The sequence below is a fragment of the Balaenoptera ricei genome, chromosome 9, assembly GCF_028023285.1.
Source record: "Balaenoptera ricei isolate mBalRic1 chromosome 9, mBalRic1.hap2, whole genome shotgun sequence".
NCBI classification, from domain to species: domain Eukaryota; kingdom Metazoa; phylum Chordata; class Mammalia; order Artiodactyla; family Balaenopteridae; genus Balaenoptera; species Balaenoptera ricei.
The window spans coordinates 55,153,696-55,178,284 of NC_082647.1; the positions used below are offsets into that span (position 1 = coordinate 55,153,696).

Here is a 24,589-nt window from a genome sequence, read left to right on the forward strand (position 1 = left end):
AGCTCCCAGAAGGTATGGGGGTGGGGGGAGGCGGGGAGCGCGAAGCTGGAGCCGTGCCGCCCGGACGGTCCCCGCCCCTCTGCTGGCCCCTCTCGGCGCTCCGCGTCCTGCCGGGCGCGCCCCACGCCTGCCCCTGCCCCGCCCCGAGCTCTGCGACTCCTCCCCGGCTCCTCGGCACTCCCACCTCGCCCGCTAGGCCCTCCACTCGGCGTCCCGGCGCCCGCGCCGCGCTCTGCGCCCTCACTGCGCGCAGCCCCTAGCGGCGCGTCCTGCGAGGCCGGCCTCCGCGCGCCGCCCTTCCTCCCGCCCTCTCTCCTCCTCCTCCCCTCCCTGGTCCTGCGCGATCCAGCTTGGGGAGGCGGGGAAGCTGCCCGAGCGCGACCGCCGCGGCTGCCAGTGTACAGCCGCGGGCCGGAGGCGCGGTTCCTAGGCCTTAGAGCCCGGGGAGGCCGCGGGGGAGTCGGCGCTGCTCGCGGAGAGCTGCGAGGCCCGCCCCTACGCGGCGCGGAGGGCGCGGAGGTGAGCGGGCTGGGGAGAGCTCTAGACGCGGGGGCGGGGGCGGAGTTGAAGGGCCAGATGCGGTCGGCGCCAAGCGCTGCATCCCTCCTCCCCTGGATTCCGCGCCGCCTGCGGCGTCCGCCTGAGCTGCTGGGGTCCTGGATCGCCTGGTACCTAAAGGCGGGGAGTGGGAAGGGTGTCTGTTCCACGGATCCCGCCCCCTACTTCCCCGAGCTCCCAGAAAGTCCTGAGGTTGGTTGGGCCCAGGAGAAAGGAGGCCAGGAGAGACATTGTCCCAGGTAGGATGTGCCCCAAAGGGAGAGGACGGGCAGGTTACCTTAGCCTCCCTGATAGTCTCCTTACCACTTTGGGTTCATGCGGAGCATTTCACTGAAGATCGGGCAGCGCTGATTTTCGAAATCTAAGTATTTCTAGTAGTCATTTTGTTTATTACCCAGTGATGTGACCGTGGTGCGTTTAGGCCATTATGTGTTAGAAAGTAATTGGCCTCTTCTTTGAGTGTCCTAAATTATCTGAGACCTGTATTCAGCCACGGCCAAAACTTGTTGAAAATTATGCCCCCAAAATCTTGCTCTTAAAATAAAGCAGGGAGATGAAGGGAATTTTTGTCGAGAGATTTCCATTTATTATCTTCCCCACCCCTTGGAGAAGGATTGATGTCAGTTCACTCATTGCTGTGGGTGAAAGTGCAAGTAGAATTCGAACTCCTGCCCCACCTGCCACCCTCTTGACTTTGATTGGATTCTAGTCCTGTTAACAGCCCTGATGCTGGGAACCTTTTTAGTTCTCTCCAAAGCACGTGCCCCATCACACCCCATACGCTTTTTTCTTCACCTTTATTATTTCCTCGTCGTGTTGATCTCCATTTATTTTTTCTTTCTTTAAGGCTGTATTTTTTTTTTTTTTTATTCTACAGCTCTCTGTTGTTTCAAAGCTTAAAAGCTATCTACAGAAGAAAAACACCTGTCCTAGAGATTTTGCAGCATATTTAGAAACATAATTGGAATGGGTGCAGTTTCTTTCTCTTACCTTGTCAGTCATTGCGGGGGTGGAGGGGTGAGGGAATGAGACAGTATTAATAATGATGAATTGAGCTAATTGTGCAGAAAGGAAATGAAAAACTGTATCCAGGTCACTTTTTATTGTACTAGTGACATGGAAAATAGACTTGAAGTGAATGAGCGTAATTATATTTTAACACTGCAGTTTCAGTAAAGGGCATTCAGGGCATCAGGAGATGCATTTATTCTGTGCTCAGCCAGTAACCATGACATTGACTTAACCATGACATTGACATGTCACCCACTTTCGGCCCACAAGCCTTCATCAGCAAAATGAGGGATCTTATCTAGAGACCTATTACATCTCTTCTGGTCCTGACATTTTTAGATGCATTTGACAACAAAGGATATTTATTGCATTCTTATGTATATACTATGTGCCAGGCACTGTGGAGGCAATGATGGACAAGACAAACGTGGTTCTGCCCTCAAGGAGCTTATTTTTTGGTGGGGGAAATAGTAATGAGTAAAGAACAATTACATAAGAAAGGAAACCTACCAGGGGCTCAAAACAGAACAAAACTGGAGTGAATCATTGTATTGAAGAGACATGATAGGATGTGCAGTGTTCACAGGATGGGAAAGTGATTGGTCTTTTCTACTTCAAGAAAAGGATGCTGTGGCTGGACCATAGGGAATAACAGTCAAACAGGATGACATTGAAGAGTTGTGCTGGGAGACTTTCCTGGTGGTCCAGTGGTTAAGACTCCGTGCTCCCAATGCAGGGGGCCCAGATTCGATCCCTGGTCAGGGAATTAGATCCCGCATGCATGCCGCAACTAAAGAGTCCGCAAGCCGCAACTAAAAAGATCCCATATGCTGCAACAAAGATCTCCTGTGCCCCAACTAAGACCCGGCGCAGCCTAAATAAATAAATAATAAATAAAATATATATATATATATATTTTTTATAATTCTTTATTTTATTTATTTATTTTTGGCTGTGTTGGGTCTTCGTTTCTGTGTGAGGGCTTTCTCCAGTTGCGGCGAGCGGGGGCCACTCTTCATCACGGTGCGCGGGCCTCTCACTATCGCGGCCTCTCTTGTTGCGGAGCACAGGCTCCAGACGCGCAGGCTCAGTAGTTGTGGCTCACGGGCCTAGTCGCTCCGCGGCATGTGGGATCTTCCCAGACCAGGGCTCGAACCCGTGTCCCCTGCATTGGCAGGCAGATTCTCAACCACTGCGCCACCACGGAAGTCCAATAAAATATTTTTTAAAAAGAGTTGTGCTGGGACTAGCTAGTTCATTCAGAGCCTTCAGGTCAGGTTCATTTAGGTCAAGAAGGTGACTGTAGTTCAAAATGCAACAGGGAGCCACTGATTTTTAAGGAGGTGAAAGACATCATCTGACTTACAATTTAGGATGATCTTAGCTGCTTCCTAGAGAATGGTTTGGAAAGAGGCAAAGGAGTAAGTAGAGAGACCGTTAGAAAATATTTGCAGAGTTCAGGTGAGAGATGAGAGAGACCTGGATTAAGCTGGTGTCATTGGAGAGGAATTTAAGAAATATTTTGGAAAACAGAAGTTGGTGTTGGATTTTTTGTCAAGAGTGAGGGAAAACAAGGACTGGAGGATCACTCCCAGATTTCTGGCTTGAGCAACTGATGAGTAATGATATCATTTACTGAGAGGAGGAAATTTGGATGAATGCAAACAGATCTGGATAGAAAAAGTGTTTTGTTTTGAACCTGTTAAGTTTGAGATGTCTATGAGGAGATCATAACCACAGCTGCTTGGGAGGAGAAAAGGGATGGTCTCCAGGACGGAAGTGGACAGACTGTCCTTTGATAGGTGAGGTTAATGATTGTGAATTTAAGGTGAGCTGCGTTGTCTGATTTTTCTTTAGCAGCCTTCACCAACTTGGATACAGATACAGTGAAAATGGATAGCTGGGTTCTTCCAGGGCTTGAGTTTTGCCAAGTGGATGTGATGGAGAGCAAGAGAGTTGTCCTAATCTGTTCAGGCTGCTATAACAGAATATCATTGGCTGGGTGGCTTAAACCATAAACATTTATTTTTCACAGTTCTGGAGGCTGGGAAGTCCAAGATCAGAGCAATGGCAGATTCAGTCTGGTAGGGGCCTACTTCCTGGTTCATAGACAGCCAACTTCTCACTGTGTCCTCATATGGCAGAAGAGAGCCCAGAGCTCTCTGGGCTCTCTTTTTATCCCATTGATAAAGGTTTCACCCTTGTGACCTAATCCCCTCCCAAAGGTTGCACATCCTAATACCATTACATTGGGGGTTAGGACTGCAGCGTATGAATTGTTGGGGGATGGGGGATGATAAACATTTAGTCTGTAACAAGAGTCGATCTTTTTAAGTGAGAAATGATAAATATACACTGTGGAATCTAGGATGGATAAAGAAACCGGGAAAGTGAGAATATAGTCAGTGGATCAGATTTCTTCTACCATCTGGAATTATCAGTGTGAACATTTGACTAAGGTTATTGGAAGGCTAAGAGATAGTGCTTGGAGATATCTGAGTTGTGGTGGAGGCAAAGATTCATTGCCTTGGATGAATAAGTGAAGGAAATGAAGCCATGAGGTTGAATGCTCCATCCATTCGAATGATGAAGTAGTAGACAAGGATGACAAGTGCTGGGGTAGAGAGGAAGAGTGTGTATGTATTGGGGGCCAAAGTCACTAGTGATAATGAATAAGCTAGAAGTCAGTAGATGACAGCAGTGAGTGTAGGGAGAGGATATTACGAGGTGCCATGGGCTTCAAAGGAGCTTGGGGTTTGCAGGACAGAAGAAGAAAGGTTCAGATGTGGCTTTCAAAGTCAAAACTACACTAACTTCATCTCATGGCCCTGGAGGATTACATTTTCTTGATAACACATCCAAATCAGCAGGTTGTGAATGTCATCAAGATCTCTGAGGACAGCCCTTTCAGAGTTACTATTATCCAACAATTAATGCTCTAGATGTTTGTGAAACAAATTCCGTTCTGTTTTATAAAATTAATAGAGCACAACAGCTGCCATTCAGCCAGAGGAATGTCAAGGAAACTCCTCTAAATTGAAAATCTTAGGATTTCATGTATCTGAGTGTAATGGAATTCTCTTCGCTTGATAATATACTTTAAGAATTAAATGCATACATCAAGTCAAATGTCCACTCAAGAAAACTGTGACCTTGAAATTTCAAGGAACCCCTATGCTACTTAAATCACACTGTTAGATGGAGCTCATAAAGTAGAAGTGTAACAGTGTTAAATAAAAGCTAGCGATTACCATTATTATATAGCTATAAGTCTTGGAAACAAAAGAATTTTAGTGTTGGGAAGGAATGCAGAGTCAAGTACAACTTTTTTGTTTTCCATTTAACAAAGGAAACTAAGACTCAGAAAACAAGGTGATTTCAGAAGCCTGGGCCTATTCTTTCTCCTCGACACCACATAAACAAAACTTTCTATAAATGTCATAGTCTTTTCAATTATCTAGTCTGTATTACCTGTGACTAAGATCAAAACAAAAGGTAGAGAAACTCTAGCGCCTTGCTAGTCCTAATGTGGCCCATGAACTAGGACCATGGGTATCACCTGGGGGCTTGGGAGAACTGCATACTCTCAAGCCCCCCCGAGACCTGGAGAATTAGAATGTGCATTGTAGCAAGATCCCTAGATGATCATACCCACATTAAAGCTTGAGAGTCAGTCCACCTGGAAATTCTCGTCTGCTCAGGTCAGCAGAACCTCTGATGCCTGGAGAACTGAGGAGAGGAGCCCCTCGTCAAGTGGAAAGAAGAGACACCCTCACTGGAACATTCTGAATTTTGAATGTTATGAACTAACAGGAACAAAGTATGCTGTGTGGTGGGATGACACATTTTAAGGAATGGCACTGCCCTTTCCAAAAAATGAAGAGAGGAAATTGCAAAATAGTGAGTGGACCTTCTGAGATAGCTCGGAGCCTGCGTGAGAAAGGGGAAAGGGCTGCATGCATATTCTACAGCTTCCAGCATTCAAGGGCAGCTGTTAGTCTCTTGCTAGGGTTATTTTTCATTACTACAAACAACAGTGTGAAAAGGAGCATAACTGAGGATCAAAAAGCCACATCTGTTATCTCCAAATACCAAAATAAGTATGAGGTTGAATCCTAACTCTTTTAGTAGAGTTGTTTTCGATCTTGGCTGCATATTAAAACACCTGAGGATCTCTTAAAAAATCCTGATGCCCAGGCTGAACCCCAGACCGATTAAATAAAACTCTGGGTGGAGGGGCGGTGGTGAGTAGGTATCACTATGTGGTAAAGCTCCTCAGGTCACTCCCGGGTGCAGCTGGAGCTGAGAACCGCTGCTTTAGAAGGTCATTCTCCGTTGTGGGAAGAGGCAGCTCTGAGACTGAGGCTCTGCCTCTCCACTTAACCCAAGCAGTGAGTGGGACCCTCTGGTACTCCCATAGCATCCAGCAGAGCCAGCAAAACTGAAGTCACAATCTGCTGTGTGTATAAAAGCCAGTGGGGCTTTCAGGACATTGTGGGAAGTAGGATTTTTTTTTAAAGAGGCATATACTCTCGGCAGGTTCTATTAAAATTTGAGTAATAACAGTTACTGCTAGTGGGAATATTCTAAAATTGGATTGTGGAGATGGTTACATAACTGTAAATACTGAAAATCATTAATTTATACATTTTAAATGGGTAAATTTCATGATATGTATATTTCACCTCAATAAAACTAATTTTTTAGTTGTTATATATGCTTCAATATTCATAATTTTATCACGTTGCTTGGATGACCAGGAAGCCACTGCCTGTTTTGTATCATTGGAGTGTTAACATCTAGCTGCATGCCTGGTGGATAGGGCTCAGTGAGACATTGGATGGGGGAATGGTTGGGGATGGATGGGTGAGTATCATTTTGACCTTTGGTTGTGGACTGATTTCTAAATTGAGGTCAATCATCAGAGACCCCTAAAGTTCATAGCACCCAGTGGGCATTGGTGCCATTTGTAAACTGTTTATGGTATGGTATCGAAATCAGGGAAACGGGTTTGTGTAGAGGCTAGAATAGCAGGCCCATCATAGAAGATTATGTGTTTATGAATAAGTTACTGCAATGTAGAAAAATTTGTATTTGCTAGCCAATAAACATAGGTGTCCTTATCTCAAAGTACCATCAGCAGCAAGGTTATAAGATGGGGAAATTATTTCAGCCATTATAAGACCTGCTACTCCCAGCTTCATTTTAGACATACCCCCTGGTCATGTTAAATTGCAGTGCTATGAAAGCCCAGGCATACACAGGAGACATGGCTGTGCTTGACGTAGCAGGCTATATTATGAGGTGGATGGAAGGACGTGTATAGCTTCCTCTCTGGCCTAAACACAGAAGAAAAGTGGGTTGGTGGGGAGGTCTTGGGATGTTGTTGCTTTAATTTATTGAAGAAGATCCTAAAATTTTTTATTAACTGAAGTCCTTGAGTAATACATTTTAAAAATTGAATTTCTAGACTAACCTAAATTTAACCAGAATGCTTTTTTGTTGAAAATCTTCCTACCATGAATTAGACTGCTTTCTTACCCTAGCAATTGCAACATAATAAACATATAAAGTTTTGTTTTGATGATTTAGGACCTAGAAACATCATAAAATCATACCCATATAAACGTATATATTGAATACATACTGAGCCTAGGAAATATCTTGGAAGTTACTTGTAATTTTGAATATCTCATTAAAATGCTGGTTATTTGAAAAGTCTGGAAGGCTTGGAGTTAGTCAAACTTTTGCTTTAATGCTATTATATTTCTTTTCTGAAAATCTTTTGGTTCTATAAGACATTAACACAAAAAGACACTCAGATCCAAGTATGAAATATTAATGAATCATTTGTAATTACCTTTGTTTATAAACAGAATTTCAAAGAATAGATCTGCATAGTTTTAATAAAGTTACTATTTTGTAATTTTTGGAAAATGATTTTTAAATGAGGATGCATACAGATTACCCAAAAGTTTCAGCTGAGGGAAAGAATTTAATAGTCTGACTTAAGTGGATTTTAATATTCAAATAGCAAGTAGTGATTGGACTGCATTATATTAGGGCAGTTATTCTCAAACTTTAATGTGCATCAGAATCACCTGAGGGCTTTTTATGATACAGATTGCTGGGCTCCACTCCCAGGGTTTCGGATTTAGGAGGTCTCGGGTAGGGCCTAAGAATTTACATTTCTAACAAGTTCCCAGGTGATTCTGATGCTGCTGGTTGAGGGACCATGCGTTAAGAATCACATTCTAATTTTTCAAGCAGAATTGCAGCTTTGCTTCTGGCATTGTCTAAAGGACTTAAGAATTTCTTCCAAAAAATAAAAACCTAAAAAAAACCCCACCTCTTCCCTCAAAGAAATACTTTATTGTTATAAACAGTTGGGTTTTATATGTTTATTTAAATGCTGAGAATGTAGGGAATATCTTTTTGCAACCCAAAGATCATGATAGTAAGAATCACAATTTAGTCACAGAAAATTAGATTGGGATATTTGATATTTCATCTGAGGATTAAGCAGACATCTCTAGCAGCAGGGAGTTTTTTCCAAGGTGCTTTTCTCCCCTCCCCAGAAGTGTTTTCTCTCCAACAGGCTTAAGGAGCACTTTATATAGAGAGTTTCCTAATGTCAGACCAGTAAAATAAAAAGGGGAGGGAGAGGATATATATAGGACTGCCAACTCAAACAGCTGTTATCACTATCCTTTTATGAAAAAAGGACATTTTGACCAGTAAAGGTAGTTAAGAGATATTCTCAGAGTAAAGGACAATTTGTTAAATTGAATAATTTTATGAAAAACTCCCTATTGTATCCATATACTTTTTAATTGCTGTCGACCAGTGATAGCTTCATATTTGGGAACCAGTGCCCTAGCACTTTTAAAGTAAGGTCACAGAAAGCCAAATTTAATTTTAGATCCTTATGGTTTTAAGCTAGAATGAGCCTGTAGTGTACTGTCATGAACCTGGCTTGAAGACATTCTGTGTAATTTAGAGATTATTTTCCAAGTACAATTCATCTATATATAGAATGACTTGAGGTAAGGGAACACCATGTGATATTTTTCTCTCCCTGATTTTCTAGAATAACTATGCTCTGATCATACAGTCTAGTTCTTAATTATATGCTGATATGAGGGGTTTTTTTCTGCTTTTTATTCCAAGTACATACTGTCTCTTCCTAACTGGAATGTAAACTCCTTAAGTGTACGCACCATGCTTCTCTTCTTTATCTCTTATGTGCAAAGCACACAGTGGCCTGGATAAATTCACGCTGGATCACAGCAGAGTAGATCTGCCTTTAGATTATAGTTGCATCACTCCTTGTCAGTGGAAATGTACAACGTAAGGTGCTTATTACTCTTATTTTCAGCTATTGACATAATTCACTTCTTATAACCCCATTTTTTATGGATATCACGATTGTAAACTTCAGCTCACCTGTTAATCAAGTGATCCAAAATGATGGCTTAGCAAATTATGAAGTGATTGATGAGGTTTTGCCCCAGTGTCTCAGCACCCATAGTTTGTGGAGATGCACTGCTTTTAAGTCTGTGTACGGGTGGGTTCCACAGGATACAGACATACTTCTCGGCTCTTTTTCCCTTCCCTCTTGAAGCAGTACACACCTTCACAGTGTTTGCAGAGCCCCCAAAAGAAAATGAGTTGCTATCTGGGGGTTCTCCAAGAGATACCCATCAACCAATCATGTTTTGTTTTGTAGTATTAATGAATTTAGGTCTTTGGTCGGTTTTGATCTAAAAATTGGATTTATTGTTGATTGATTGATTTGATTGATTGGTTGGTAGCTAGAATTCCTAACCTTATAGCTTTGGATTTACCTAAAACTATCCTAAGCTTGAACTGTTTAGAGTTAGTATTTCTTTTGGAAAATAAAGTTAATGGGTGACATTTGGTGATCTAGACAGTTTTAAGATTCCCCATACAATGTTTGCACTGCAATATTAGAATGAGCAGAGGTCAAAAGACTCGTATTTGAAGCCTTGTTGTGTTAACTACCAACTGTACTGTCTTTGATAAATTGCTAAGGTTCTCTAAGCCTCTGTTTCCTCATCTTTAAGATGGGCATAATATGTACTTCACAGCCATCTGAGAATTAAATAAGGTAATATATGTGAAAATATTGTGAACTATGAAATAGCACACAAGCATGTGGTATATGCTTTCAGCAATACACAAATAATCCATCTCTCAGATCTGTTAAAGGCTGTTTTTTTTTTTTCTCTCATGAATGCTTTTACATTCCTTAACACTTTGATGAAAAGAGTCTCATTTTTTAGGCCAACTTCTATTTGTAGGCACAGTCATACTATTAAAGGGTTCAGTTAGAACTTGCCATTAGAAATACAATGTGAATAAGGCCCAGACATGTTAGGACAGAGTCACTTATTAATATGTATAAAATACATGGTAAAATGAGATACCCAGAGATGACATTATTAGGCCCTAATGTATTTTTACCTGTTCACATTCTGATGTGCAGAAGGGGTTTGAACTTGCTTTGTAAAATAAGCAGATAAGTGATACTGTTTTGTTTTTGTTTTTCATTTGAAAAGGTCTTGATCATCATGATTCTTACATTTAAAGATTTTGAAATTCTTACTTTTTGGGAGATGCTACAGTCTCTACTTAGAAGAACTTGGGACTGGGATATAGGAAACTTGGTTTCTGGTGTGTGAGTCTAGTTAACTCTTTTTACCCTTAGATAATGTATATGACTAGGGGTAGGTTGGTCAGTTCACCTTGAATTGTTTAATGAAATGAGCATTGATTTAATTATTTCTGATTCCTTTAACTGCTCCTGATTCTCCAAGTAGCCAACAATATCTCCAAGAAGATGTTGACAGTTTTGTACTACCCTGGTGCCCCTGACCGCCGCCTGCCTTTCAAGGTGCATGGGGTCACTCCAAGGGAAAACAAATAATTATCACCCCTTATATCTTGAAAAGTATGAAATGAAACATGTAATAGATTAAAAAATAGTGAGTTTTCTCCTTTCCCAAGATCCAAGTTAGACATTAAGATGACTAGGTAATGCTAAGGAGCAATGACATGATCAAAGAAGGAGAATACACTAATATGAACACAACCGTCACTCTTCCACCTTGCCCCCGCCCCCATATCTTTCTTAAATTCCTTACATGCACCCACATGACACATACCTTAGCTCGACTGCCTGGGTTCTAATCCTGGTTCCTCTAGTTTCTCTCTTGTGACCTTGTACAGATTATCTTCTGCATGTGTCAGTTTCCTCATCTGCAAAATGGGCATGAGAGTATTAGTACCTATCTCATAGGGTAGTTGTGGGGATTCACTCAGTTAATTTGTAAAGCACAGAGCTGGCGCATAGTGTATGCTATATGAGTATGAGGTAATATTATTATTATCTTTTTAAAGATTAATTTACTGATGTATTTGGAGTTATTGAACATGCTCCAGTTCTAGGGTAAAAAGTTGGATTTTCCTTGCTCCAGTAATTTCAAATTTCATTTAGTAAAAACCAAAAAAAAAAAAGTTTTTTAAAACATTCCACCTGTTCCTGTAAAATCCATTAAGTTCTCTGAAGTGATCCACATCTGCTGTTAGCATAAAAGAAATTGTGCATTGCGGATAAAATGGAAGAGTATTTTTTATCCAGACCCAACAGTGACACTGATTCATGGTCATCTGATTGGTATGCTTGAGCAAGTTACAACAAATATGAACCTATAAGGTGTTAGTCACTCAGAAAAGAATTTGACAGATTTTTCCAGAAAAAAATAACTGCATCATGTTTTATGTAACCAATGGAAAAAAAAAAACGGGGAGAAAAAGATTTCATAAGTACTGTGTACTTTAAGACCATAAACACATTATTAACCCCCTTTACACAGGGAAGCTATCTTTCTCTATGATAAGTTAATAGGACATAGGGTGAATGATAGAACTCTATCGTATTTAATTAATTCTTTGTTATATTTTGATGCCTACTTTTCTGAAAATATTATTTAAGTGCAAGGTTTCATTTTTTAGTAGCTGATTTAGCTTACTCTCATTTAGTAATAAAGTTCCTCACTAGCTACTGAGGTAGACCCCATCACAAATGACTGTAGACAGTTTGGGGTTATAAATAAGTTCTTGGGTTTTATTATTGTTTTTCTGTTTTCTGTTGCCTTGTGAGCTATGATGAACTGTCATAGTCCTTCTCTACCTTTAGTGGCATTTCTGACTTGCTTCCTCTGGTCTGCTGAGAAACTGGATAATCACACTTGTTAGAACTGTGTTTTTTAAAAAGTTCTCCCTTGCTGAAAACTTCAGTCTCTTTCCTTTTGTGCTCTAGAGCCTTGCTGTTCAAAGAGGGGCCCATAGACCAGCAACATCGGCATCACCTTACTAGAAATGTAGAATCTTGGGCCTCACTCCAGACCTACTGAATCAGAATCTGCATTTTAACAAGATTCTCAGGTAATTCAAGTATGCATTAATATTTGAGAAGCTCCACTTTAGCACATCAACTTTGTGACAGGTCATTTTTCTATTTCGAGATCCATTTTTAGCTTCAAATTGTGTCTTGCAGTGTTCGAGGTTATATAGCTTGCCAAACTATTTTACCTCTAGAAATAAGGGATGTTGTTATAACATCTAGAAGCGTATTCATGTTTGGTAATAGGTAATTGATGAACATTTTATTTTCTCTCCCCTAGGATATCCCTGGTGATCTTAGAAGAGTCTGTATTATGGAATCGATCTCTATGATGGGAAGCCCCAAGAGCCTTAGCGAAACTTTTTTGCCTAATGGCATAAATGGTATCAAAGATGCAAGGAAGGTCACTGTAGGTGTAATTGGAAGTGGGGATTTTGCTAAATCCCTGACCATTCGACTTATTAGATGTGGCTATCATGTGGTCATAGGAAGCAGAAATCCTAAGTTTGCTTCTGAATTTTTTCCTCATGTAGTAGATGTTACTCACCATGAAGATGCTCTAATAAAAACAAATATAATATTTGTTGCTATACATAGAGAACATTACACCTCCCTGTGGGACCTGAGACATCTGCTTGTGGGTAAAATCCTGATTGATGTGAGCAATAACGTGAGGATAAACCAATACCCAGAATCCAATGCAGAATATTTGGCTTCATTATTCCCGGACTCCTTGATTGTGAAAGGATTTAATGTTATCTCAGCTTGGGCACTTCAGTTAGGACCAAAGGATGCCAGCCGACAAGTATGTATTTTTAAATTTTATTCTTAGTTAGATGGTATTTTGTACTTAAATAGTTAAAACAAATATCATATATTTAAAAACTGAATTTTGACACTCTCCAGTGATTATCATTTTGAAAACTATGTATGAGCTCCTGAAGATTTGTGTCCTGACCTTGTAAGGGCACATTTCTATTCCCAAAATGATGTGAAAAGCTGAGAAAATAACTGGAACTTTCCTATCATAATCAGCTAATTCAAGAAAAAGGCAAGGTTGGCAGTTGAATAATGGGCCATCTCCTTGCTTCCTCAAATATTAAAACAATCTCAATCATGTCTTTTTTCTTTCCCTCTCTCCCTCCCACCCATCCTTCCATCCTCCCTTCTTCCTTCCTTGAAGCTATTTGGTAAACAGTATCCCATCTCTGCGCGAAATGCTATGTAGTATGATCCTCAAGAAGAATGCTTTAGAAGTACCTTTTTATTTTACGTAGATTATTCATAGAATTTAAATAGTACAGTTTGTTTTATTTTAAGGGTAGATTTTAATCTGTGTGGGGAAGGTAGAAGCAGATTGGATTTCTCAGGTTCTCCTTTAATCTATGAGTTCTGTTTAGTTCAGTTTGAGAATAAAGCAGATGGGGAGCTCCATCAATGCTTTTGTGGAATGGCAGCTTTTATAAGTAAACACATAAAATAGTGCACCTTAAAAATCTTTCAAAAGTGTGGTTATGCATTATAATGAAGCATGATGATAAAATACTTTTATTTTTGTCCATAAAGACAGTTGATTAGATGTCTTAGAAAATAAATTCAAGTATTACATCACTATATGCTGCGTATCAGAGTCATGATAACCACTCATTTTGAAGTGTTTAATTTGGAAGAATATATACTTTCTTACTTTCCTAGAGAGTATTTCTGAATCCTTTTTTTCTTTTGCATATCAACCAAGGTTTGGCAATGGATACAAATCTAGCAAATTAGAGATAAACCTGAATTTAATCCTTTGCCCATATTTGTGATGATTTTAATTATTCAACAAAAGAAATTGTAGAACAAGAGATTAAGTTCAATGTGAGCTACAGAAAGAGTTTCATTTGTATTTTGTAGTCCTTGTGGCTTTATGCATGTTTGATTTATTCTTTTAGGTTTATTATAAAATTTTAAAATTTGTAGTTTTTTCCCAGTGAAGTAAAAACAGTTTAATCCACCATTGTCACACCTGTAATAAATTTGATAAAATTTATTTAATTTTATCAAATTAGGAAAAAAATAAAATGCTTTTCCTTACTTCTTTGGTATATATTTCTCCACCTTCCCTGCTCCATTTTAGAAGTTTATCAACATTTGTATAATAGTATAGACTTTGTCATTTATATGGTTAACGTTAGATAAAATTAATAATCCTAAGAGCTCTACATTCTCACCATTATGTAAATAGGTTTAGCAGGCAAGCATTTCAGTATGGTATGTTTCAGAGCCTTTATATAAACATCCTCAGGGATACATTTAGGAATTTGTTTTCCCTGAACATAGCTCAGAGATTTTATAGCAAAATTTTTCTAACTCTAATCCTGGCTCACTCCAGCCAGGAACTTGTGAACTTGGTGTTCAACAAATATTTGTGAATTCTCAACTACATTACAATATCTAAGAGGTTTTGGTAGTTTGAAAGCCCACCCTCACCCCCACTGATCACAGTCACATCTTAGAGTTCCTATAGAGGTAACAGCTCTTAGAAAATGGCAGTTACTTTACTGTTTAACTAAGCCTATTAATGCTATTATTTTCCCCACCAAATATATTATCCTCATTTAAAGATGAAAGAATTTCCTAATTCTGACCAATGAAATAATATACCTGAGATTATCCATGGTTTTGGTGAATTGGTTTCTAAGCCAAAAGTTAAATTTTATAAATAGTATAGCATCATGACATCATTTAGAGGTTTTAATTACAAATTCAACCATTCAGGATCCATGCTTATCTTTTCCCTTTTCTTAGCCATAAAGGGCAATGCTTGAAATCACTCTACTCAGCAGAATCGCTAGTCCTAGAGCTAAGTACTGTCCACCAAAGCCTGGAGAGCCAGCCCCACCCGGTTCCCTGCAGGAGTGAGAGAGCTGGACAAGGGAGGGGTATGGCCTGCAGCTCAAACTCCACCTAGACTGTTGGAGGGAAGACCTTACCTTGTCTGCTCAGAACCTGGTGATCTAGAAACCTTTCTTTCCTCCCGCCTCCCTTCCCCTGAGGACTTCTATTCCCAGGTTCAAGCTAGATTTTTCTGCATTTTCTTTTCATGTCATTGATGGTAGCAAGGACTTTGTTGTTTTTATGATACTATTTTAACCTATAAATAAATAGATTAATAAATTAATAAATGCTTTATCTCCTTAATTTTTTTGCATCACGCAGGGTCATCGTAAGTGATGCTCTGTGGATTAAATGGGGTGTGTGATTGTTACCATTTTTATAAGCAGTAATAGTAATGATGAGTCTTCTGTTTTTTCCATAGGTTTATATATGCAGCAACAATATTCAAGCTCGACAACAGGTTATTGAACTTGCCCGCCAGTTGAATTTCATTCCCGTTGACTTGGGATCATTATCATCAGCCAGGGAGATTGAAAATTTACCCCTGCGACTATTTACTCTCTGGAGAGGGCCAGTGGTGGTAGCCATAAGCCTGGCCACGTTTTTCTTTCTTTATTCTTTTGTCAGAGATGTGATTCATCCATATGTTAGAAACCAGCAGAGTGACTTTTACAAGATTCCTATTGAAATTGTGAATAAAACCTTGCCCATAGTTGCCATTACTTTGCTGTCCCTGGTCTACCTGGCAGGTCTCCTGGCAGCTGCTTATCAGCTTTATTATGGCACCAAGTATAGGAGATTTCCACCTTGGTTGGAGACCTGGTTACAGTGTAGAAAACAGCTAGGATTACTAAGCTTTTTCTTCGCTTCAGTCCATGTTGCCTACAGCCTCTGCTTACCAATGAGAAGGTCAGAAAGATACTTGTTTCTCAACATGGCTTATCAGCAGGTATGGGACGTGCTTGATATTTATCTGATGCTAGTAAAATACTTGATTATTATAATTTGTAAAACGTGAGATTTAAAACAGTGTAAAACTTCACATACCTTGTAATAGAAATTTTGGTATATTTAGGGAAGAGAAAGAATTGTTCTTTAAACAATGTTTCTGCACAAGAATTATGCGGCTAATTCAGAATCATTTAGAATAAAAGCTGCTACCATCCCTTTCTTTGCAGAATAAGAACAGAGAGGTGAAGAGTTGGGTTTTGTTTTTTTTTAATATTACAATTGCAGTGACTACTTTCAGCATCAGTTAATTATTTTATAATTGGCCATGTTCCATGAAATAATAAGGCAGCTCTCAGTAAATGTACACAATAAAATTAGAACTAGTGAAAATATAAAACAGAATAGGAAGTCAAGATCAGGAGACACACACAAGGTTTTTGTTATCATAAAGCAGGAAAGATACTGGTTCCTCAGGTGAACCTTTTCTAGTACTTAGCTCTTCAAGAAAATCTCTGGGAGAGCTTCATAGAAAGGGCTGATGGAATAGACTATGATTTTCCTCAATAATTTCCATTCAGCAAATGTAAGGGGTTTCACTGAAGCTCTTTGATGTAGCATTTCTCAATGAAAGCCGAGGACCGTGTACTAAACAAATGTGTAAGAGCTTTTGCATTATAAGAAACCAAGGCATCATAGTCCAGGTGTGTAGCATCCAGTACTTACACTCGTTTCAACAATAAAACCTAAAATAATTTGAAAAAAATTACTAGATTGATGTTCTTTAAGCCATTCTCTCTAAAAATAACCACTTAAATGACTACTAAGGCTTTGATATCTACTCCACCAGCTTCCTCACCTCCTTCAAGTCTTCAATTTGTTGACACAAATAATAAACAATCAATAATAAGAATAGAAGAGAGTTTTATTTGCGCCAAACTGAAGACAACCTCTCAGTAGCTCTGAGGGGACTCTTCTGAAGGGGCAGGGAAGGAGCCAGTGTGTATATGAATTTTTTGGCTAGGAAATAAGTGTAGTCAAACATACATCTTTGATAAAGAATTACTGCTAATCACAAAGAAGAGATACCTCAAGTTAATGATTTTAGTGCTTTTCTATATATGGGAAGATGCAAGAATCTGGGGTCATTGAAATTCTTCCTGAGATACGCATCTTAACTACCTAGGGGCCAATATTTCAAAGCACAGAAAGCCTCATCCTGTTTTTTTTCCTCCTGAATTCCCCTCAGGGCCCGCTGTCAACTGACAGTGGGTTGTGACTGAACCCTTTGCATAACCTGATGATGGGCAACATTCTTCTCTTTAATGGTAAAGCTGATGTACAATGTATGTTTGACAGGCCATAAGACAGGCTGTTCTAATTAGCATAAAGTTCAAGCCAAATCATGTATAAGCCAGAATGACTTCCCCATACCTCAACATGTGAAAATTTCTTCCATCAAGTTCTTACCTCCTCAGCGAGGCCTTCGTTTGGACACCAGTTTACGTTCTGCCACCTGCTTCTGACTCAACCCTGGTACTCTCAGCCCCTCTTACTTTACCTGCTCTTCTTTGTCTTTGTTCAATAGTATTTACCACCTTCTAATACACTTTGTGTTCTTTGTTTATTTACTGTTCTCTGCCTTCTCTCATCATAATGTAAGTTCACAAGAGGAGGGATCTTTGTTTCGTTCACTGATATATTCACAGTTCCTAATGCCTGGAACTGTGCCTGACACATTGTAGACACTCAAAAAACATACTCATGGAGCAAAGTGATGAATTGGGAGGGCTTGTAGATAAGATTCAGGTTGTAATCTCCGGGTATACTGGGGTATGCTGTTATTCTGTATTGTTGTATAGACACCAAACGAGATAATAAGAGCCTTTATCCACAGATAAGCTCTGTGGCTCTTTTCAGGATGTTGGTATGATTGCTTCAGGGAACAATGGCTAAGAAATAGCTTTTCTCTCTCTTTTTTTTTTTTTTTTTTAAATTTCAAGTATGTTTGGTTACCTGGAATTGGACAAAAAGTTAAGCTGGTGTTAAGTTAGAATGTTTTCCATGAATAGATTACTTAAACCAAAGCTTTAACCCAAGGAATCCAAGCCTTGATTTATACTCTAATTATATTGTTTGCATGTAAATAGACAATTCTAAAAGTAGTCCCTATGCAGAATATGACATATTCAGAGTTAAACTCTGGCTTGATTATATGTGCATTATCAATGTAAGGGAAAGTACTGAATGAGGCAACTGGACAGTTGGAAAGTATATTAATGAGGCCATTCAAGTGGTTAAGTATTTGCACTCCTTAGGGCTTTATCCTCAGGGAAATCTCAGCTTCCTGGGGAAAAGAAGGTAAGAAGAGGTAAATCAACATATAAATATTCTTCATGTGAGAAAGGAAGGCACAGACATAGTTTAGAAATTCCCTGCCTGGATTCTAAATTGAAGTAAGGCCAGAATGTACCCAAAATATTCAACCAAGTTTAAACTAACTTGTAAAAGCACCAGAAAACTAAGTCTAACTGTCAGTACTTCTTTTGTGTCCCTCTGGAACCAACCACTCAGTATTTCACGGTCTTGGGACTCCAGAGTCCCTGTCACCATGATGTATTACAAATGTGATGACAGATTTACCCACCCTTCTCACATGTGGGTGAGGAAGGAGAGAATCTTAGTCCTCTTTTTGTTGAACTCTCCCTTCTCTTTCCCTCACACCTGGAACAATACCATCCAGTAACAGGTTCTCCATAGCAGTCTGTTAAATTGCATTAGTGCAACTCAAATGTTATATGTCCATATATGACATATTCTTAGGCCAAGAGTGAACTCTGTGCTGAATCAGTTAATATTCTACCAAACAAAGGAAATTCACGTTTGCTTTCTTGTTAGGTTCATGCAAATATTGAAAACTCTTGGAACGAGGAAGAAGTTTGGAGAATTGAAATGTATATTTCCTTTGGTATAATGAGCCTTGGCTTACTTTCCCTCCTGGCAGTCACCTCCATCCCTTCAGTGAGCAATGCTTTAAACTGGAGGGAATTCAGCTTCATTCAGGTATGTGGGGTTTGTTTGGTGAGGGACTGGGTGACATAGATTTTTAATTCCAGTTAAGTACAGTTGGATTTTAAATATGCTGCTAATAAAAGAGTGCCCCTGGGACTGCTCTTCATGCATCTAGCTCGTGGAATGTTATGTCGCTAGAGGCCAGCTTAGGACCGTTCTGGTTTAGTAAGTGAAAGACCAGTACAGGACTTTACTGGAAAGCTTTGATAGTACTGCCTACTATGTTACAGATAAAGGTTATTTGAAAAATTAAAAAAAAAAAAGTGGGGGATGAATGAGCTTAGATCAAGTTTAATACCAAAGTCAATTTATTATTGGGCAAATGAATGAACACTTACTTTATATTTTGAGTCATCTTGATCTGTCTAGAAAAGTCTCATTCATTGTAATTCAAGTGGAGAGAAGCTCAGTCTGAATATTTTAAAGGAAATGTGTATACACACACAAACACAAGTGGTAGTTAATGGATTCTGGCAAGCAACCAGCCTTATCATTCTTGTTAGTATATATATTTGGTGCATCAGTTGTATACATATGTATATGAGTGTCTACAAAGGGGTTTCAAGATAACATTGTGTTCTTTGATGAGTTAAACATTCACTTTCTCCAGTAATAGCTATTTAATACATTTGCATACTTTAAAAATATATAACTCAAACTGAGACCCTACCTAAATTACCATAAAATCAGTATTGGTTGTATCCAAATGGTTTATAGCACAATATGCAGATGAGTGTCATTTTGTGGTACGCTAAATTTTGTTTGTTTTTAGTTTTGTTTTTTGCCTATTCGCTTGAGTTTTTTTTTTTAAGTGATCTAAAAATCTCATTCAAATTAAGGGCATATCCCTCATCTAAATTCATTTTTCCTTTTCGAGGGAAATAAAATGTGAATACTTTCCCAACTGCTAGTTTAATCACACCTGAAAAGAAATAGAAGGCCCACTGATAAAAGGTGCTAGACGGGTGCAAAGTATCATTATAAATTTAGATGAGTAATTGCAAGCAGAACAATTTTCTGTGAGAGAGTTGATCCTTCCCCAGTGAAGTTAGAAGTTACATTATTATGCCGATGTAGTACTACATTTTGTGTAACATAGACCATTTCTTAAATAAGCAATTAAACATCATGTAGGGAACCCAAAATGCTGAACTTTTTGATTTTAACCTGTGAACTGTTTAACAAAGTGCTCTTAATAATCTCATTTAATATGGTTGATAAAGCCATTTGAAATGCTTTTTATGTTACATATTAATACTGTAAGATTTTTCATATTTATCTTCAACTAGTATATATATGTGTGTATACTCATGAGAATGCTCTTCAGCATTTAATTTTATTATATACGTATGTATACATGTATTATATACACACATACACACATTTTTTTAAAAAAAGATACACAACTGGTAGAAATGTGGATAACTTTTATAAAGGAGTTTTCCAGTTTTTATCAGTATCCTTAAGGAAAACCCAGATGTTCTGACAAGTAATCCCACTATTAGAAATCAATTCTAAGGAAATAAACCAAAATATAGAAAAGGGCTTAAAGTGACATTATAGTTGAGGAAAGTAGGAAACAGAGTAAATGATCAACAAAAAGGAATGGTTAGGTAAATTATAGCACATCCATTCAATAGAATATCATATAGCATTAAAGTCATGTTTTCATATTTAATGACATGAGGCAAAGGTTCTGGATGTGATAAATAAAATAATCAGAATATTAGACTATATGCAATACAGCCTTATTTGTGTAAAAAAAAGTGCATATAAATATATAAGAAATATATGAAAATACTAAAATTGTTTAATGCAGTAGAGAACAAAGAGTAACTCAGTAATTTAAGATAAAATAGTGTTATCAAAATATAAACTTGGTATATCTGGATGGGTTAATTTATGAGTTTGAATAATTTGCTTCTTATTCTGTTTCTTTTTCTTCCTCCCCTGTCTCAAGTCTACACTTGGCTATGTTGCTCTGCTCATAAGTACTTTCCATGTTTTAATTTATGGATGGAAACGAGCTTTTGAAGAAGAGTACTACAGATTTTATACACCACCAAACTTTGTTCTTGCTCTTGTTTTGCCCTCAATTGTAATTCTGGGTAAGATCATTTTACTCCTTCCATGTATAAGCCGAAAGCTAAAGAGAATTAAAAAAGGCTGGGAAAAGAGCCAATTTCTAGAAGAAGGTATTGGAGGAGCAGTTCCTCATCTCTCACCAGAGAGGGTTACAGTAATGTGATGATAAATGGTGCTCCCTGGTGCCATATAAAGTTCTCCTCATGCCATTATTTTTATGACTTCCTTTATCTGCAGTTGCAAGTGCACTGTCAAATTGCTATGGGCTGAAACCTCTTCAGTGAGATCTCAACTGAATTAGTGGTAGAATTTTCTTCAAATTTATTTTCACTAATGTCACATTTTGCCAATATGAGTTTTTATAGTCAACTTATTGTTGAAATGTAGGTATGTTTTGTTTTGTTTTGTACAATCGTAAGACTATTGTTATTTTAAGAAACTTTATTCCATAATCAGGCAGAAATATTTGTAGTTAATAATATAGATACAACATAATGTTAAAAAACTTTGCACACCAGCAGAACTTTAAGTTTTAATATAATTCAATAGATATATTTCTTTTCTGAAGCTTCAGTAAGGTTTTAATTATTATCCAGCTTAAGAAATAGAAATGCATAACCATACATTATTTTTAAGAAAGGACACATTACATTAGCATCTAGGAAAGGGTGCGTGGTTAAAATCCCTATATTCCTTTCATAAGATCAGGCTTGAAGAATGTAATCAATTGTATGAACCAATGTGATTTATAAACAAACACAAATTAAAGAGACAGACTGAACTTGAAATTATGTTTAAAATGCATTGGAGACATGGACTATATACTGATAATGTGTACCTCATGAAAGATTTTATTCTTTGTCTTGTTACAGAGCAGTTTTATTTGCATATTAATATACTGATCAGGGAGAAGACAGTAACATCTGGCCTCCAAAACTGATCTTTCTCATCTAGTACCAATCTTGGGAATCTTATAATTGTTTCTAGTTAGAGGGAAAGTGTTACGTTTACACACAGGGAGTTGTCAGCTGATCTAAGCTGTTGCACCTTAGCCAGTCATACTCCGAATGGTACAGGATTTTACTGACATTCGTGGATGGATTATAACCTGCCAGGCACTGTTCTAAGCACTTTACTTGTATTTTCCCATTCAGTACTTACAACAACCCCATGACAGAGGTAGCTATTATCCTCATTTTACATATAAGGATACTGGAGCATAGAAAAGTTAAGTAATTTGCCCAAGGTCATGCAGTTAGTGAGTGGCAGAGCCAGCATTCAAGTCCAGGCAGTCATATTTCAGAGGCTACAGTTTTAGCCGCTAGGCTGCATGACCCTTGCCCCATCCCCATGCATACCAATCTAGATGCTTCCTCTTTGATATAAACGCACTGACATTCTTTACAGTGTGTTGTGGGTGTCAAAAGATATATGAAAATATTGTAATCATAAATTTATCCTTGCCTGTGGGATAATCCACACTTACCCTAGGAGAGGATCTTGCCTGGGACAGGACCCGGGAGATCCACGACAGTCCATAGGCCTCCCTGTGCAGTGAGGGACTCCAGCAGAGATAGGACCACAGCAGTTTTAACGAATGGCTGAGGTCCTACAGAATCTTAAACAGTCCCTGTAGAGTTGGTCATCTCTTTTTCTCTTCTTGAGAAGTCCTCCTGCCTGCTCAGCCACTAATTAGGGAGCAGTTTGCAAGCATGAAGGATATTTAGATGAGCAGTTAATTATAAATGTACTCTAGAGACATAGAATCACACAGATTATTCATGAAAGTGTTCAGTGCTGACATTCCACATTAAAATTGCATTTTGTTCATACTTTGGTTAGAAAGCCCTATGTTTTTTTTTCCATTTGCTCTTTCCTTATTAAAATAGAAAATTGCAGGCAGATACAATTATATGTATTCCTCCTCCTGAAACTATAACATTTTTAAACTTACCCAGTAAGGTTCTACTGAATCCAGCTGCCAAAGATAAATGGACTTTTACTTAGTGGAGGCTACCTTTCCCACCAATGGCTCCTTCCCTACTACTGCATCATGTCAGTTTGGTAAACTATTCATGATTCTCTGATGTCCTCTTCTTGCTGAATTTTAGTAGCTTGTACTTTTTACTTGAGCATTTACTTTTTCTTTATTTTAATTGTATTCTTTCCCTCTTGATAATCATTTACTTGTTAGTTCTCAGTAGGGATTCAGTTGGGTGATAACTTAAAGGTAAACACCTATAAACTACATAGTGGACTAGTGAAATTAAGAGCATATTTTTAATATTTTCTCGTTCCTATAGTTCCACTCCCTTAAGCCCATACTTGCACCATTTAATGTGAAAATACAATGAAATATTTTTAAAAGTTAGATGACCACTGAAGTATATTGTTGCATGTATATATTAATTAGCCAATAAGATAAATAAAATTATCACTATTACAGATAAGTGGGGCCTTTGAAAATATGAAAAAACAAAGTTTATGAAAATGTATATAAGATGTAACAGTTGTTTGAAACGGTGATATCTCCTTTTCAGTACTACAAAGAGGAAATAATTTTGAAGTTTTAGAATAAATATAATATATTCATTATAATTCTAAGTGTTTTAAAAGCTTTTCTAAAAATGCAAAAAAATATTGACTTTTAACTGCTTTACTTAAATGACTTTTAATTGCTTTATTTTACTGTTTCCTACCTGATCATTTTTCTTAGTCATTATTTCTCATAATCATTCTTTAAAAATCATTACTCTGGCCTCAGAAGTAGGACTGAATTCTGCTCTTGCTAGATGTGAGAAAGTAGTGGGAACTTTAAAGTAGTGGGATTTTTTTTCCCTCAACTGTATTTTGAGAAGCGCCCCTGAGAAAATTTTAAGAATGTGGAAAATATACCTAGTTTTAATCCTATGCAAAATAATTAAGTAATTTTTTTCCTAAGAGGAAATTAATCATTGACTGAATCATGCTACCTAGCTTTTGTGTGCAGATTCCATGTCTCCTCTATTAAGAATATTTAAAATCATGTTTAAATAAGAATATATTCATGCTAGCATATATTTTTCAAAACATATATGGAAATTCGTCTAGACTGTCTACATGTAGAGATTTTTATTTAAATTTCAAAATATTTTAAAGTATGAATAAATTATATTTATAGGTATTTATCAGAGAGAAATATTTTGTGCTACATATGGGATTGGTTAATGAGCTCCAGTGTTAAACTACCTAATTTCTTAAAATTAGCATAATCTTGAGTTGATTAAGGAATTTTACTTTTAAAATTAATTTGATAATAGTAACTCTATGTATATTAATCCTTACAGTCAAATTATGAAAATTATTTGTGTAAAAGGGCTTTTAAGAATATATCATATCCAATTTTTTTATTGTTTATCTCTTATGTAATATGTAAGATCTTAATTCTTTTTAATTGCCTTTTGCCATTAAACTATTTCATAATAACTTCTGTACAGAGAGGTTTCTCCTCCAGAAAAGTTTTGTGAAAGTTAAAGATTCTTATGTGATGTTTTAAATAAAGTACCATCAATGTAATTTATAAATATTTCTTTAGGAATATTATGAACACTGAAACTGTGTCAGTCT

At 37.9% G+C, this 24,589-nt stretch overlaps 1 protein-coding gene across 3 annotated transcripts; it reads left to right on the forward strand.

Moving 5' to 3' along the window:
* Positions 1 to 280: 280 nt before the first annotated feature.
* Positions 281 to 23,540, forward strand: STEAP2 (STEAP2 metalloreductase). 3 transcript variants are annotated; one of them, XM_059933789.1, is made up of 6 exons: positions 281 to 519; positions 11,915 to 12,039; positions 12,279 to 12,803; positions 15,300 to 15,827; positions 18,725 to 18,889; positions 20,859 to 23,540. In XM_059933789.1, the coding sequence occupies exons 3-6, from the start codon at positions 12,312 to 12,314 to the stop codon at positions 21,144 to 21,146; spliced, it is 1,473 nt and encodes a 490-aa protein (XP_059789772.1). In that variant the 5' UTR covers positions 281 to 519; positions 11,915 to 12,039; positions 12,279 to 12,311; the 3' UTR covers positions 21,147 to 23,540. The 3 variants fall into 3 exon arrangements, with proteins under 3 accessions (XP_059789772.1, XP_059789774.1, XP_059789773.1); XM_059933791.1 differs by lacking the exon at positions 281 to 519 and adding an exon at positions 596 to 668; XM_059933790.1 differs by lacking the exon at positions 281 to 519 and adding an exon at positions 694 to 797.
* Positions 23,541 to 24,589: the final 1,049 nt, after the last annotated feature.